General features: G+C 38.0%; 2 protein-coding genes across 2 annotated transcripts; both read right to left on the bottom strand.

Moving 5' to 3' along the window:
- Window positions 1-1,174: 1,174 nt before the first annotated feature.
- neflb (neurofilament light chain b) lies at window positions 1,175-5,960 on the bottom strand. Its single transcript, XM_048210044.1, has 4 exons — window positions 3,665-5,960; window positions 3,367-3,491; window positions 2,840-3,243; window positions 1,175-1,821 (listed from the first exon to the last, which is right to left on the bottom strand). The coding sequence occupies exons 1-4, from the start codon at window positions 4,679-4,681 to the stop codon at window positions 1,616-1,618; spliced, it is 1,752 nt and encodes a 583-aa protein (XP_048066001.1). The 5' UTR covers window positions 4,682-5,960; the 3' UTR covers window positions 1,175-1,615.
- Window positions 5,961-6,073: 113 nt separating this feature from the next.
- Window positions 6,074-17,567, bottom strand: si:ch211-255g12.8 (NACHT, LRR and PYD domains-containing protein 3). Its single transcript, XM_048210042.1, has 8 exons — window positions 17,269-17,567; window positions 15,556-15,682; window positions 15,346-15,456; window positions 11,409-13,244; window positions 10,826-10,999; window positions 10,226-10,390; window positions 8,932-8,978; window positions 6,074-8,726 (listed from the first exon to the last, which is right to left on the bottom strand). The coding sequence occupies exons 2-8, from the start codon at window positions 15,678-15,680 to the stop codon at window positions 8,206-8,208; spliced, it is 2,979 nt and encodes a 992-aa protein (XP_048065999.1). The 5' UTR covers window positions 15,681-15,682; window positions 17,269-17,567; the 3' UTR covers window positions 6,074-8,205.
- Between the last annotated feature and the right edge of the window lie 237 nt (window positions 17,568-17,804).

Genomic DNA, 17,804 nt, shown 5'->3' with positions numbered 1-17,804 from the left:
CTTTATTAAACCCCTGGAGTATGTTTATGATGGATGGATGGATGGATGCACTTTCTTCAGCTCATACTCGTTGATCCCGCTCACTGCCATTATAAAGCTCGGATATGTCGGGATATTTATTAATATATCTCCAAATGTGTTCATCAGAAAGAAGAAAGTCATATACACCTAGGATGGCTTGAAGGTGAGTAAAGCTTGGGCTAATTTTCATTTGAAAGTGAACTAATCCTTTAAAGCACACTTCTTGACATTTTCATGCACTTTTAGTATTTACTAGTGTTTATTACTTGTAAATGCTCCTGTCATATGCTGTTCAGACTTCAGCTTTGTTTGATGTTTGCTACATATAGGAAGTGTATACTTTCTTGGAGTAGATCAAATAAAAAGGGAGTTCATGCACATTCCTAAATTTCTATATATCCTAATTATTGCTAATATGTAATTCATTATTTACAGGAGCTCATTGTGTCTACCTTCAATTAAACTGCTAACAGTGATTGTAAAATAAATTGCCTAAATTATGACTTTGTTAGCTAACTGCATGATTATATGTACAGTCACCTCTTACCAGATTCTCTAAATTATAATGTTGACATGCATTCTCTGTAAAGCTGCTTTGAAACGATATGTATTGTGAAAAGCGCTATACAAATAAATGTGAACTGAGTTCATATAGGCTATCTGACTGCTTGTATTCATTGACGAAAATGTAGCCATGTGCACTAATATTGAAAATTGAGGATGCAACACAATCAAATCGAATTATTGACATGATAATCGAATTGAGATTAGTGCACAGTGGAATCAAACTTAAAACTTCCCTGTTAGTAGCCCAGATTTTAACCACTATGCAACACTCACCTCGTATATATGTGCACGGGAACCAGAAGCTGTGCTTTGCCTGGATTCTGCAGTGCTGAATGGGCACAAAATAGTCACATGACATCTAGTGAATCACTTTAGCTGAGCTCTGAGGTTTCTTGCATTATATTGATTACAGCTGTCATGAATAAATAATCAATGCACAGCTCTGGAGTTGATGACTACATACAAGCAGATTTAGTTGGTCATAGAATAGCATATACTATACTCTTAATATTTCTACAGTATGCATATATAGTATATACAGTGTACAGCAGAAAAACAACAGCACAGAGTAACGCACTAGGTTAAGGAGGTTTGTCAAGATTTTATTGAGAGGCAATAAGCCTTTCTTTGAGGATCTGGTATAAGGCATTTTCAATACTAAGCACACTTGTGTTATCATAGGCAGTTGATAGTGTGATTAATGCTGAAGGCAAACTGACACAATGCTCAAAGAATAGCATTTTAATAAATAAACAACAATTAAACCAACACAAAGAACCTGCAATCACAACTTCCCTGCCAAGCGCAAACGTAAGGCATGTGTTCATGCATAGGCTACTCTGGCTTTAGGCGATCTCTAGGTTTGCATTTATTATTCTCGTTTGCACACATTGCTTTTAATTGGAACTGAATTTGAAATCGAGCAGCAGGACACAGTGCGCTTGTTGTTGAGACGTCTGCAGGTGTGAGATGAACGCGCGAGGTTTGATCACCTCCAGCTAGCACCAGGGGGTTTGGTTAGGTGTGTCTACTTCTCTTTTGGCTTGTCTTTCTCAGCTTTACTTTCTTTCTTGTCGTCTCCTTTCTTTTTCTCATCTTCTTTTCCAGCATCATCCTTCTCTTCCTCTTCACCTTCACCTTCTTCTTTATCACCTTCTTCACCCTCTCCTCCTTCTTCCTCTTTTCCTTCCTCCTCTTCCGCTTCTCCCTTATCCTCACCTTCTTCCTCTTCACCTACAAAAGAGACAACAGAGTACAAATATCACTACTGGGTGCTACAAAATTATATTCAAAAATTATATCTGCCAATAACAGTGCATGTTTAGTGGAATAACAAAAGTGTCTTTCCTTTATGTCAGTTCAGTGTCAGTTTCTCATCTCCCCTCTGAGGGTATTTACCTTTAGAGTTATGCATTTCGCAGACACTTATTTCAAGAAATGTACATGCATTGAAGGTGTACTTTTTTTTCCAGTTCATGCATGTGAATTTTGTGCCATGCTCTAGTGTTTGAACTTCAGGAAAACATATAAAATTTAAAATAAAATAGAATCTATAAAATAAAAAATGTAAATAAATACATTGTAAATATTGTGTAATTTTTGGTGCATTGATTTGAATCCAATTGGATTCAGTTTGACTCCGAACCAAGGTCATTATAGTTTGTTACTTGAAATTAAATAAAATATTACATATTACATTTCACCAGTATTCTGTCAAAATAAAAGCTTTTTTATTTGAAATGTTAAACTTGAGGGTTTGAACATTCCAAAGTATCAAAAAAAAAATATTTACATATTGAAAGAAGTTGAGACATAAATATTAGTATTTTAATTTGTCGCCTAAAAAAAAATGTTAATATTATCACATTCATTTTTATTGAATATGCATAGTTTATTGTAATTTTCAACAGTAATATATCTGTCATTTTTATAATTAGAGTTATAACTATATATATCTGTGTGTGTGTGTGTGTGTGTATATATGTGTGTGTATATATGTGTGTGTATATATATATATATATATATATATATATATATACGCACACACACACACATTTTAATCAACATAAACATTTTAGGTTCAAAATAAAACTAAATTCAATAAAAACTTTTTTCACTATAATGGGAAAAAATATACTAGGAAAATAATATTAATAATTAATTTACTGTATATGCACCAATGTGTCAAAACATAATAAATATTAGGATTTTTTATATAAAACAAATTATATATAAAACAAATGATCCTCACCCTCTTCTTTTTCCTCTTTTTCTTCTTCCTCCTCCTCTTTCTCACCCTCTTCTTCCTCCTCCTCCTCCTCCTCCTTCTCACCCTCTTCTTCCTCTTCCTCCTCCTTCTCACCCTCTTCCTCCTCCACCTCCTCCTTCTCTACCTCTTCCTCCTCCTCCTCTTCTTTCTCCGGACTTGCCCCGGCCTCCTGCGCCTGACTGGCTTCTACAATCTCATCCGCAGTGGCAGAGTAGCTCATCAATCTGCTTCCCAGAAGATAGGGGGCGCCAGAGCTCAGACTGGCCTGCACAGAGAACACGGGACGGCCGAAAGAAGGAGTGGCAGCGATGGAGGGGGAAAACACACTGGAGATACCACCAATACCGCCCACGTTGAAGCGGGTTTCTTCTCCTTCTAGAAGTTTCCTGTTGGAATGTAAATGGACTTTATATTTTATAATATTCAAGATTGGGGGGATCAAATGTAAACAATGTTATATAGGTTATACATATCAAATGCAATGAAGCAAAACTGTTGCCATTACTAACCTATAAGCAGCTATCTCAATGTCCAAGGCCATTTTCACATTGAGAAGGTCTTGATATTCTTTTAGGTAACGGCCCATTTCACTCTTCATGGTCCTTAGCTCATTCTCCAAGTCACCGATGGTATCCTGTTCAGACAGATATTAAAGACAAAAGTTTAGATTTTTGCCATATAGCCTCTAGCAAACCCAAGGTCATGGGTTCAGTTCCCAAGGACAGCAAGAACTAATGAAATGTGTGCAATGTAAGTTGCTTTAATGCCAAATGCCTAAACGTAAATTGATGTAGTTATCATTCTGACCTGTAGATCAGCGATCTCTGCGCTCTGTTTGTCCTCAACCTCTTGCAATTGTCTCTCCAGAGCTTGGTTGAGGCCCTGGCATGCTTCGATCTCCAGGTCTCGAGCTTTCAGCAGGCGACGATACTCCCCAGCCTCGTCTTTAGCGGTACGGATGTTCTCCGTGTGTTTGGCCGTGTCCTCCGTAATGGTGCTCACCTTCCCACGGAACCACTCCTCTGCGGCCTGGATGTTCTGCTGAGCCAGGCGCTCATACTGACCTCGGATGTCTCGGAGAGCTACAGAGAGGTCCGGTTTGGCCACTTCCATCTCCACCGACACCTGGGCGCTGTACTGCACCTGGGCTTGGAGCTCGGCGATCTCGCTTTCATGGAGCCTCTTGAGGAAGTCCAGCTCATCCAGTAGAGTGTCGGCTCTTTTTTCGAGCTCAGACCGGGACAACGCCGCATCGTCCGCCCCCTTCCTGGCGTCCACCAACCGGCCTTCGGCTTCCTCACGGGCCAGGACTTCCTCTTCGTAGCGACTCTGCAAGGCCTTGAGTGCCTCTTCCAGTCGGTCCCGCCTTTCTTGAGCCGCTTGGCGCTCCCTACGGGCCTCGTCTACCGCCGCGCGGAGTTCCCTCGCCTCTTGCTCGTACAGACCCCTGAGACGGGAGGGTTCGCAGTGCCTCTGGCGCAGCAGAAGCAGCTCTGCCTCCAGGGAACGGTTCTGGAGCTCCAGGCCATGCACGCGGTCAATGAAGCTGGCAAAGCGGTCGTTGAGGTCCTGAAGTTGGGCCCTCTCCTGCTTCCGCACCACTTTGAACTCCGAGCTCAGCTGAGAGGCCTGGCTCAGGTCCAGCTCTGGCGATGCCGCAGAACGCTGCAGACCTGCAGAGGAGGAGAGAACCGACGCACGGGACGGGGACGAATAGGTCGAGTAGACGGATCGAGAGCGGCTGCTGAAGGGCGTCCCGCTACGCACCACCACCCGCCTCCGCTGCACAGACGGGAGATAAGGATTGTAACTCATTGAGCACATGGTTGTTGAAGAGAAAAGAGAGCAGAGATGGTTTCCGCAGTGCTGCTGCTGCTGTGGAGAGAGAGAGAGAGGTCTGTGAGGATGTAGCGGCACTGGCAGGGCTTTTTATAGCAGGCGGAGAGACTCTGACGCAGAGCTTTTTACTGACAGCATGAATCGATTACCTTCCAGTCAGGGCTGGGATGGGTTCTCGGGAGTGGAGGAGAAATTACAGAAATGGATTGGCAATGCAATGCAAGAGAGAGAGAGGATGAAAGAGAGATCACAGCAAAAAGGGCAATGAGGACAAAGCTTTCAAGAGCTTTCAGAGGAAAAATACAATTCTAACAGGAGATACAGGCCTTTAAATTGTGCCTTTTGTATTAGTTCTCCTTGCATTTAAACTGTCTCTAGTAGTGAGATGAGAAATCTGCATAATATTTTCACTTTTGCCTTCTTAATTTGGAACTGGCATGAAGGAAAGGCTTTTCAATGGCCTGGCTTTGCAAGTGTGTATATTCAGCTGCACAAGCCACTAAAATCTCAGTCAGCAGGAGCCCTAAAGGCAAATCTTACAAACAAACTGGATAAAAACATTAACAGAAGGACTTACACAAGTAAATGCTTCTCTCTAGTGGTGGTTGAAGGTATTGTGAAATAATAGTAGTCACATTTGCATTGCTGTGAAATAATGCAGAGTCATTGAAGAAACTGACAAATACACAATAACCTAAAATAATAATAATAATAATAATCTGTCAATCACAAAAAATAGGTTCTCAAAAAACAATATTTCACACAATTTAATAGATTTGGACAGAACTACTATTAGATTATTAGCAACCTTATTAATACACACTGCATTTTCCCTTTATTTATTCTTGCTTCACAGTTTGCTTTTAATATCAGACAAACATCTTCTTGATTGCTAAAATCTTTTCTACATCCTGACGCCTAATGCAGGATACAGGAGATGAAGTGATGATGAAAAAATGAGTTTATTGAACATTTATAGTGTCTTTGTCAAAGCTCAGAAACAAATTCTACAAGTCTTATTATGTCAAGCAAAGGAAATGGTCATTGCTTGTTAACTCTTATGGCCTTCAAATTGTATTCCGAAAAGGTTCTCCGATTTGTGTGGCATGACATAAATCGTGTCAAATGTTGTACATATCTGAATAAAGGCAGTGGTCACAAGTATATTTCTGCAAAAGCGCTGGTTACACGTTGTTAGATCGGATGGAATCCCCATGTCAGAAATATCAGATCCGACCCCGGATGCCAGATCCTATCAAAAGCTATCAATTTTGTCTGGTGTCCAACCCCAGTAAAACCTGTCAACAGCTAGTCTTCTATCAGCCTGAGAGTTTGACTGAAAAACACAGACAAAATCAAAAACATGAGAAGAAGTGATGATTATAAAAATAGCAGTGTTTATTGAATAATCTTAGCTGCATGTTTTAATGCTCAGACTTTGTCTGACTAGTAGAAATCCAACAAGTGTTATTATACCAAAGGTAAAGCAATATAAAATGACTTCTTCACAACATCGTCCTGTGACATTAAAAACCTTGAAATGGAGACAATGAAGACAAACATTCCCTCAAACCACACAATCATAATATTAAACAACAATAGAAAGGAAATATAGTGATACAAATTATAAAAATGTAAAATGACAAATGAATAATATTACTAATAAATTGACAAATACATGATTAAAGGATAAATTAAAACTGTTAAAGTTGTTTTGTTGTTTGACAATTAATGACACAGCAGTTATTTTAGGCTACTGTCAATAAATGCATGGAATCAATATGATGAAACACATTTGATTTCTTTCTCAAGTTATCTCTACTGTTTAGGTTCACTTAAGACTGTAAACTGACTGTATGCAAGAATACTTGTCGAGACGGGGATTTTGAGATCATTTTGTGTGTGTATGTGTCCGTTCAAGTGCAAGGAGTCACTAAACATCGCTCGATTATGTGTTTGTGCGCCATCTGAAAGGCGCCTCTGTGAGCGTGCACACACTGAAAACGGCGTGCGATTGCGAATCAAGATCTGTCTTGCCGCTTCTTGCATTTTGAATTGTTTATAAATGCTTGAGTGTTTTAAAGTGGTTAGACTTACTAACATGTGCAAATAATAAACTTTCACTACATAATGACTAAATGTAGTTAATCCGCGAATCACATGGTTGTTGAGCAACTACTAATGATTATAAATGATTATAAAATGAAAAAATATATTTTAAAAAAAACAGAAAATAAAACACAACAGATGTATGATTGCTCACTTAAAGTAACACACACACACACAGGTTGCTACTGAGAATCATTAGATCCTTCAACATCACGCAAACACAGAAATGCAAGCCTGCAATAATTTTACAAAATAATTAAATAAAAAAATTAAATAAAATAATTTTACAATTATTTTACAAATAAAATAATTTTATAATGGCAACAATGTACTAAAAAACAGGGTTGCCAGGTTTTACAACAAAACCCACCCAATTGCTACTCAAAACTAGCCCAATCGCGTTTCATGGGGCGTCCCAAGTAAAAAAAATTGCGTTCTGAGGGGTAAAAAACTTTGATATTCTTCAATGTTTCCCTATAGTAGCTAATAAATCAGAACTCTCTGACATTCACAGAAAACACCTTATTTCCACATTTAAAAACAAGGTGGATAGACTAAACAATTAACAATTAACATGTGCATGCTGTCATCACAACATCGTCCTGTGACGATAAAACCTTGAAATGGAGACATTCTCTTATATCTTACTCATGAAGACAAACATTCCCTCAAACCACACAATCATAATATTAAACAACAATAGAAAGGAAATATACAAATAATAAAAATATATGATAAAAATATAAAACGACAAATGAATATTAATAATAAAATGATGAATAAATGATTAAAGAATACATTTTGTAAATCAAATAATATGAATATATGGTTAAATGATAAAATCAAATGACAACTACATAAATGACTAATGATTATAAAATGAAATCATAAAAAACAAAGACAATAAAACAACAGATGTTTGATTGCTCTCTTAAAGTAACACACACACACTAAAGATTTCACAACATTCTATTATAATGCACTGTACTTACTGTTTTGTTTTTGTATTTCAGGAGTTCAGGTTTTCAACAATAAGGACAACTAGGCATGTGACGGTATCAATTTTTTTGTGTTGCGATAATTGCTGAAGCTTTTATCACGGTATACTGTATTATCACAATATTGAAATAAGTTGCAAAAAAGTGTTTTCATAGTATAAAAGGTTTAAGAACTTTTTCTTATAACAAAAAGAACTCTGAATGTTTAAATACAATAATACAATACACAAAAGAAATTCAAACAGATTATTAACAGGAAGTGACACAATTAAATATAGTGTTATGATAAACATGCCCCTTCATCCTGTGACATACAAGACTTTATTATGAAACATAATGAACTTATTAATTACTTATTAATGACTTAAGAAATTTTTAATGTCTTAAAAAGCAGAAGGCTTTTCACCCTGACAGAAACACAGAACCATAAACTGCAAACCCAGCGTAAAGCGGTTCAGTGAACGTGGTGTTGAACGTGTGTATGTGTGTGAGATTGTGTGTTTTGGAGACGCTGTAGAAGGACAGAGTTCCAGCCGGCCAATCTAGATACACTGCGACTCTCTTTGAGGGTTCTGATTGGACATGTATGTCTGTGTTCTCATTATCATGCCAGGCACTATATCGATCAGTAGTACAGATAAGACTCCAGGACTTTTTATTCCACCCAAATCTACAGTCGCTCCCTCCTTTCCTTCTGATGTCTTTATATGTTACTGCAACATAAGCACCCCGATGCCATTTAACTTCCCAGTAACAGCGTTCAGACAGAGTTTCTCGACACAGAACCTGCTCGTGGTGCTCAAATCTCTCTGGATGTTCGGGATATGGCTGGTCATCTTGCACACACGACACACTTCTGTTCCCCTCGGACAGAGCGAGACGAGTATTTGCCGTGTCTGGATCCAGCGTGAGATCACAGGCATCTGTACACAACAAGAGAGAGATTAGAACAACAGACACAGTACATTTATCACAGTACTGCATGGCTCTCTGGAATATAATGATTGTCTGAGTGTGTGTGTGTGTATCAGACAATCATTATTATATATATATATATATATATATATATATATATATATATATATATATATACACACACACACACACACACACACACACAGAACCTACATTTTCGCAGTCCTGGTGTGATCCTGAAATCCCCACAATGGTCTGCACTAAAGAGTGAAAAAGAAATACAGGAATGAAGTAGGAATAGGCTGTGCAGATCTAGTACTTTCTGGACAACCTGTACTTTTCTCATAGTATTTTTTCTTACTTTAACAATACAAGCAGACTTTATTTAGATTAAATAAGATTTTTTTAAAAAGGGGGAAAAAACTGTAGATTATTACAAATGTATACTGGTTCATTTATTAGGGCAAAAATAAGCAAACATACTTTCAAAACTAAATCTGATTCCAGATTTAAAGGTGCCGTAGAACGTCTTTTTAAAAGATGTAATATAAGTCTAAGGTGTCCCCTGAATGTGTCTGTGAAGTTTCAGCTCAAAATACCCCATAGATTTTTTTTTATTAATTTTTTTAACTGCCTATTTTGGGGCATCATTAACTATGCACCGATTCAGGCTGCGGCCCCTTTAAATGCTCACGCTCCCTGCTCCCGGAGCTCACGCTTGCCTTTAACAGCATAAACAAAGTTCACACAGCTAATATAACCCTCAAAATTGTTCTTTACAAAGTGTTCGTCAGGCAACATGTTTAATCGCATAAGTTGATTCTGAATGAGTTTGATAGTGCTCTGTGGCTAAAGCTAACATTACACACTGATGGAGAGATTTATAAAGAATGAAGTTGTGTTTATGAATTATACAGACTGCAAGTGTTTAAAAAATGAAAATAACGACAGTCTTGTCTCCGTGAATACAGTAAGAAACGATGGTAACTTTAACCACATTTAACAGTACATTAGCAACATGCTAACGAAACATTTAGAAAGACAATTTACAAATATCACTAAAAATATCATGCTATCATGGATCATGTCAGTTATTATTGCTCCATCTGCCATTTTTCGCTATTGTCCTTGCTTGCTTACCTAGTCTGATGATTCAGCTGTGCACAGATCCAGACGTTAATACTGGCTGCCCTTGTGTAATGCCTTGAACATGAACTGGCATATGCAAATATTGGGGCGTACATATTAATGATCCCGACTGTTACATAACAGTCAGTGTTATGTTGAGATTCGCCTGTTCTTCGGAGGTCTTTTAAACAAATGAGATTTATATAAGAAGGATGAAACAATGGAGTTTGAGACTCACTGTATGTCATTTCCATGTACTGAACACTTGTTATTTAACTATGCCAAGATAAATAAAATGTTTAATTCTAGGGCACCTTTAAAAGGCTTACAAAAACACATACGGTAAACACAATACATGTGTCGTGAAATCCATTCATACTTAAATGTCTTCAGTTTGCAGTCTGAATTCTGTAGCAGAGTAGAAAACACCTTGACTCCGGGGTGATTGTAGCTGAGATCCAGCTCTCTCAGGTGTGAAGGGTTTGAACTGAGAGCTGAAGCCAGATGACAACAGCCTTCCTCTGTCACCATACAGCCAGACAATCTACAAAAAAGTCACTAAAAATGAGTTTGGGATTTCTTGTTGTATTAGATCTATACTAAGAATATTATGCTAATAAAAAAAGAAATCTAATAAATATATGTAAAAAAAAAAAAAAAAAAAAAAAGATCACCCATCACTCATTTATTTTTGCAGGAACAGTTACTTTTTTTAATGTAAAGACAATTTAAATTCTGAAAAGCAAGATAAAAAATATATATATTACTTCTCTTGAAACAGGGCAAAAATATCTTTTGCTATTCTTAAGGCTGTTTCACATGGGAATTGGCACTTTGGGCATTTTAGGCGAACATTACCATATTTGTGCACCACCTCCATGCCGCAGCAAAACTGCCCGTGTTTTTCCACTTTGTGCATATCTCCCATAACATAGACACTCACGACTGTGTCGTCCCGTGTGAAAGGGCCTATACTCACCTCAGTATCTGCAGGTGACAGTTTGGACTCTTCAGTCCAGCACAGATAATCTCCACACCGGTGTCCCGCAGGTCATTGTTACTCAGGTCCAGCTCTATCAGCGGTGAATCTGATGACTGTAGAGCTGAGGCCAGGATTTCACAGCACTGATCTGAGATATTACAGCCAGCAAGACTGAAAGAGTATAAAAACACTGTTTCAGTTGATGTAATGGACACCTAGAACAGGTTTTTAACATCAGTGATCATTATTTTTGCTTTGAAGTAGTTCAAATGATTAGTTGGTAGGTTTTGGCAAATAACATCTAGGCTGAAGTAAACAGAGTCTACTGGAGTGCAGAAACAATAATATAAAATTACATTTTACAATTTAAAAATGAGAAAAGTGTAGGCCTACATAAATGATTGAATGTATTAGTAATCTAGAACTTGATATAAAGAAAAGAACCACACTTTTCTGTCATGTTTGCCATTTGAACCAATTTTTTGTAAACAGATTTTCAGATAATTCAAGACAAAAGCATAATACTTAGTGTGTTTTTGATATTTCAATACTAAAACATTTGTTACATGTAGACACTCACAGAGCTTTTCTGCAGTTCATCACAGCCGGTATCAGTCTCCTTCTGCCCTCATCTGATGCGTTGTATTTCTTGATGTCCAGCTCCTCCAGCACCTCGTCTGACATCTGGAGCATGTAGGCGATTGCTGAGCAGTGAGCAGGAGAGAGTTTCTTCCGTGAGTCTATGTTTGATTTCAGAAACTGCACAATCTCTCTGAGCAGAGTCTGATCTTTCACCTCCAGCAGACAGAGGAAAAGGTTGATGGATCTGTCAGCTGAGAGACCCTCTTCATGTTTGATTTTGTCCTTAATGTAAGCTGTGATTGTCCTGATGCTCTCTGAGCTCTTCTCCGTGTGTGTCAGCAAACCCTGTAGGAGTCTCTGATTGGACTCCAGCGAGATGCCCAGCAGGAATCGCAGGAAGAGATCCAAGTGTCCGTTCTTACTCCCAAGAGCCACATCTATCACTCCTTTATGGAAATTTGGGAGCAAATCAAACACTTTCAAAGCATCTGAGGTGTTATTTATAAAGCTGTAAAAAACATAAAACGCAGCGAGAAAGTCCTGAAAGCTCAAATGTATGAAGCAGTAGATTTTCCTTTCATGAATCACAGATTCCTCCTTAAAGATCTCAGTGCAAATCCCAGAATACACTGAGGCGTCAGTGAAGTCTATGCCACTCTCAATCAGGTCCTCCTCGTAGAACATCACATTGCCCTTCATCAGCTGCTTGAAAGCCAGTTCAGCAAGTTTCACAATCACTTCTCTGTTGGACTGCAGGAGTATCTCTGGATCTCTTCCACTTGTCTCTTCATACTTCTGATTCCTCATGTTCATCTGAGTGAGCAGGAAGTGGATGTACATCTCAGTCAGATTTTGAGGGATTTCTGCACTGCCATCTTGTTTCAGGAGGCTTTGAAGCACGGTAGCTGAGATCCAGCAGAAGACGGGTATGTGGCACATGATGTGGAGGCTTCTTACTCTTCTGATGTGCGAGATGATTCTGCTGGCTTGATGCTCGTCACTGATACTCTTCCTGAAATATTCCTCCTTCTGAAGATCATTGAGTCCCTCAATCACTGTCAGACGGTTGATGTATTCTGAAGGAATAATACTGGCTGCTGCTGGTCTAGAGGTGATCCAGATGAGAGCATTAGGAAGCAGGTTTCCTCTGATGAGGTTTGACATCAACACACCCACTGATGAAGACTCATTCACATCAGAAACGGTCTCCTTTTCTGAAAACATCTGTGTTCTGCTTTCATCCAGACCATCAAAGATCAACACAACTTTATGATCTTCAAAGTTCTTTGAGTCCAGATCCTTAAGTTCAGGATGAAAATCCAGCAGAAGTCTGTAAAGACTGTACTGATGATCTTTAATCAAGTTCAGCTCTCGAAATGGAAGCACAAACATGAAATCTACATCCTGATTGGCTTTTCCCTCTGCCCAATCCAGAATGAACTTCTGCACAGAGACCGTTTTTCCAATTCCAGCGATACCGCTAGTAAGAACGGTCTTGATTTTGTCTTTTTTCTGCTTCTCACATCCTGGTAGAGGTTTAAAGATGTCATTGCAGTTAATTGGAGTGTTTTGGAGAGTCTTGTAATTGTTCTCCATCTGTAAGATCTCATGTTCCTCATTCACCCCTTCACTCTCTCCCTCTATGATGAAGAGTTGTGTGTAAATCCAGTTTAGAAGAATTGTATTCTTTTGTAATCGAATTCCCTGAAATAAGCTCTCATACTTCATCTTCATGCTCATTTTGTGTCTCTCCTTGAGCACATCAACAGATGCAGTGTAGCGGGGAGCAGAACCAGCAGAACTGGATAATCCACATTTAGTCTGGATCAGAACACTGAAGAAACACAGACAGAGTAACAACATTTTAGCCCACTTTACTAAATGACTTCGTATTGACTGAAAGGACAACATGTATGTTAAATGTTTGTTAAGAGAAGAAATTATAAATAAACACACTGAAAAAAATGTTTAGGACTTAAATAGATTTTAAGACATGCTTTTTTTCAGAAGTGAGATTCAGAATGGCAGCTGTGAAAAAAGTTTATATTAGGTTTATCAACTTATGTGTAACACAACTTAGGTGTTCTTGCAGTTTTCTGTCAAAATAAAAGCTTAAAGGGTTAATTCACCCAAAAATGAAAATTCTGTCATTAATTACTCACCCTCATGTTGTTCCACACCCGTAAGACTTTCATTCATATTTGGAACACAAATGGAGATATTTTTGATCAAATCTGAGAGATTTCTGTCCCTCCATCGACAGCTACGCAACTGACACTTTGACGCTTTTCAAAGTTCATAAAGAGATCATAAAACTAATCCATATGAATTGAGCAGTTTAGTCCAAATTTTCTGAAGAGACTCGACCGTTTTATACGATGAACAGACTGAATTTAGGCTTTTACTCAAATTTGGATTAAACCACTCGATTCATATGGATTAGTTTTACAAAATTATGAACTTGCATCAAAGTGGTAGTTGTGTAACAGAAATCTCTCAGATGTCATTAAAATATCTTCATTTGTTTTTTGAAGATGAACAAAGGTCTTACAGGTGTGGGGGTGAGTAATTAAAGGGATAGTTCACCCAAAAATGAAAATTTGATTTTTATCTGCTTACCCCCAGGTCATCCAAGATGTAGGTGACTTACACCGTTGCCGTCTGTCAGCCGTATAATGCATGTCAATGGGAACACAATCTATGAGAGTAAAAAAAAACATGCACAGACAAATCCAAATTAAACCATGCGGCTCGTGACGACACATTGATGTCACGAAAGACACGAAACGATCGGTTTGTGTGAGAAACCAAACAGTATTTATATCATTTTTTACCTCTAATACACCACTATGTCCAACTGCCTTGAGCGCGTGCACGGCATCCGGTGCGTGAGGTGTGTACGCGCTCTGGCGTAGTTTATGCAAGCGCCGGAAGTGATCTCATTGTTTACACAGTGCACAAACATTGTAGGTACGACGGCTAATCAAAAGGGTACTTACTTGCGCTTATCCAGATTGTTCAAACCGACCTAAAACTAAAAGATTACGTTCTCTCACGCAAACTCATTCGGGAGTGGTGACTTTCCACCTATTCCCAACTTCTGAGCCTGCTCGCCTGAAGTTATGGTTGATTGCTCTTCGGCTGGATATCAACACACCCATTAATGTACTAAAGTTGTTGAGGGTCTGCAGCGATCATTTTTCCCCTGATGATTTTACATACCCAGGAGAGGATCACGTACGACTTAAACCATCAGCTGTGCCTATGGTTTTTCCACATCCAACTGAGGTATGTGAACAAGATCTTTGTAAAGCTGCCCTTACGAAAAGTAACAAATGTACAACAACTTATACATTGTATAACAACTGTTGTATAGGCACCATGTTTCAACTACGCCAGAGCGTGTACACACCTCACGCACCAGATGCCGTGCACACGTAGTTGGACATAGTGGTGTTTTAGAGGTAAAAAAATGATATAAATACTGTTTGGTTTCTCATACAAACCGATCATTTCATGTCTTAGGACATCAATGTGTCATCACGAGCCGCAGGGTTTAATTTGGATTTGTCTGTGCATGTTTTTTTTTACTCTTATAGATGAAGTTCCCATTGACATGCATTATACGACTGACAGACTGCAACAGTTGGAGTTAAAAATCATCATTTGTGTTCTACTGAAGAAACAAAGTCACCTGCATCTTGGATGCCCTGGGGGTAAGCAGATAAACATAAAATTTTCATTTTTGGGTAAACTATCCATTTAATGTTTTGAGGCTTGAAAGAAAAGAAAGTACTGTACATAAATATTGTAATTCTAATACTGTAAAATATATTTATTAATAATATGATTTGTTTATTTTTTTTTACAGTGCAGATGTATTAAAGTAGTAATAGTAAAACCTTTTTTTACAGAAGCAGCACCTGTAGTCTTACCTGGGGTGAAAGGATATCAATTCATCACTGAAATGAAGAGGTTGATACATTGAGATTGTACTCTTCATACACACACAACTGGGTTCTGGAGGTGTTGCTGTAATTTGCTCTCTAAAAATAAAAATCAGCAAAGGAAATGTAAACATATTCACTTAGGTCCTTTTTGACCTGCACAATGCAACAATTTATAGAATCAGTGCCTAGTCTTACCTGGGGACAAAGGGCACCGATCCATCACTGAATTCAGGAGGTTGATACATGGAGTCTGAACTCTTCATAGACACCCAACTGGGTTCTGGAGATGCTGTTCTCCGTCTCTCCGCCTGTCCCTCCATAGCTTTCAAAAGGTTTGAAAATGTTAACCATAGGAAGTCAAATAAATTCTATATAAGCTGTTTTATTTTCTATCCATTTCCTATGGGGGTTTGCAAATTTTACAACCCTGATACTAAAATGTACAACATATCTACTGCATTACATTTTAAAAAGTTTAAAACCCTTATTTGTGTGATTTTAGAATATAAGTATATTAAATAAACATCTAAATTAAACATTTTTTTTTTTTTAATTGTATCAAAAATATCACTATGCATTCACTGTACATGAGATATAATGTGGTGTAACCAAGTGAGTGGGACAGGAATGTGTATTGTATTATGCAAAAAAATTAATTGACATAGAGCTCATGTTTAATATAATAGTTGTCAATACATGGATTCGGGTTTAGTTTATCTATGGAAAGCACGGTGCTATCTGAGTAGTGTCAGACCAGTTAAACCACACCGGACCTCAGCGCCCTCTAGAGTCACCGAGATGTCATGATAATAACGGTAACATGGTTGTGTGGAGTTTATACAACAATAAATGCACATAATTCATGAAACATGATATTTAGCCTCTGGAATGCGAATTTTACCAGGGGAACCCCACCAAAAACACGGATTTTACCCCCTGGAACGCGAGTTTTAGTTTTGAAAAGCAATTGGAGGTTTTGTTGTGAAAACCTGGCAACCACTCAAAAGAGAACACTGATAACAGGAGTAACGAACACTTGGCATGATTTCAAAAACAACACATCCCAGCGCCAGATCACTTATTTAACACAAACGAACGAAATGCTAAACAACTAAGTTACAGATGTTTCTTTTGTATACATCCCCGTGCCGCGAGATGTTTCAAAAAGCTGTGAGGCAGTTAACGTTACCTGGCAAAAGTTGAACTGCCTATGAACTCTCCTCTAACGTTACACCATTTGTTTACACCAAAGTCAAGGGAACGTTTTTTGTTGTTTTTTTAACGTATTAAAAATACATTTTTAATACAAATACAAAAATACACAAAAAAATAACAAAGCTCAATACAACATCGTAAAAGTTAAAACACGTAAAAATGGAAACATTTCGCGATTACATTTCACAATCTGGCTACCTCAAGTGCGTCACTCGCTTCAGTTAATATTGAGTATTAGGTAGTGTTATGAATAATTCAATTAAATACTCTTTCACTCAGTTTTGTAACAATACAATCAAAGAAATAGACATTTGAATAAAGACAGACATTTAAATATATTTACTTATATTAATAATACTCTTACTATCGTCTCTGTAAGCTGAAGATTTAAAAATAAACCGTTACAACCGTCGCCTCAAATTAACGGTAAGAGGGAGCTCAATTTATATACCAGTGAAAACATAAAATATTTAACATTAAAAAAACTACTTTATACTCTTTAATTACATGACATGGCTATTTTTATCTCATGATCCGCATAACGTTTTAAATCATATCTATTAGACATCCGTTTCGGCACTCAACTATCTTTACAAAATACAAAAACAACTTCCACACACCTGCAAATTATCAGTATTATGTTAAACACTGTATTACAAAACGGGAATGTATTTGATGTATTTATACCCGTACCTGAAGGGTTGCTGGGGGATTGTTCTCCCGCGTTAGAAATCGCGTTCCGGGGGGGAGAAATGGGAACGAGGGGGCACCGCAATGCCACCGCAAAGGGCACTTTCACTTTCGCGATTAAAGGGGCAGGTATGGCAAGCCGCTTTGACTTTTATTCATTCTCAGGATATGAATTCTTGATATCAACAATTCAGTTTTCACTAGTAAAAATGTTAATTCTTGATATCAACAATGATGTCATCACTCGCAGAAATATGTATTCTTGATATCAACATTTGAATTTCCACTAGTAAAAACTAGAATTCTTGATATCTGTAATTGTATTTTCACTAGTGAAATGTCACCATATGGCTGCCATTCAAATTCAATGTTGTTTGCAATCACGTGGTTCTGGTGACGCGCGAAATTCCGGTGGAGGGCAAGCAGTGAAAATTAGAATGGAAGAGATGGGGGAAAGTCCTTTCTTTGCTGGTTTAGAAAGGTATAAACAGAAAATCACAACATATGTTGGACGCGATCCTTATGTTATGAAGAGGAGC

The sequence above is a fragment of the Megalobrama amblycephala genome, linkage group LG12 (assembly GCF_018812025.1).
Source record: "Megalobrama amblycephala isolate DHTTF-2021 linkage group LG12, ASM1881202v1, whole genome shotgun sequence".
In the NCBI taxonomy this organism is placed as follows: domain Eukaryota; kingdom Metazoa; phylum Chordata; class Actinopteri; order Cypriniformes; family Xenocyprididae; genus Megalobrama; species Megalobrama amblycephala.
The sequence above is the reverse complement of the archived record's forward strand: the minus strand, read 5'-3'. Positions and strand labels throughout refer to the sequence as shown.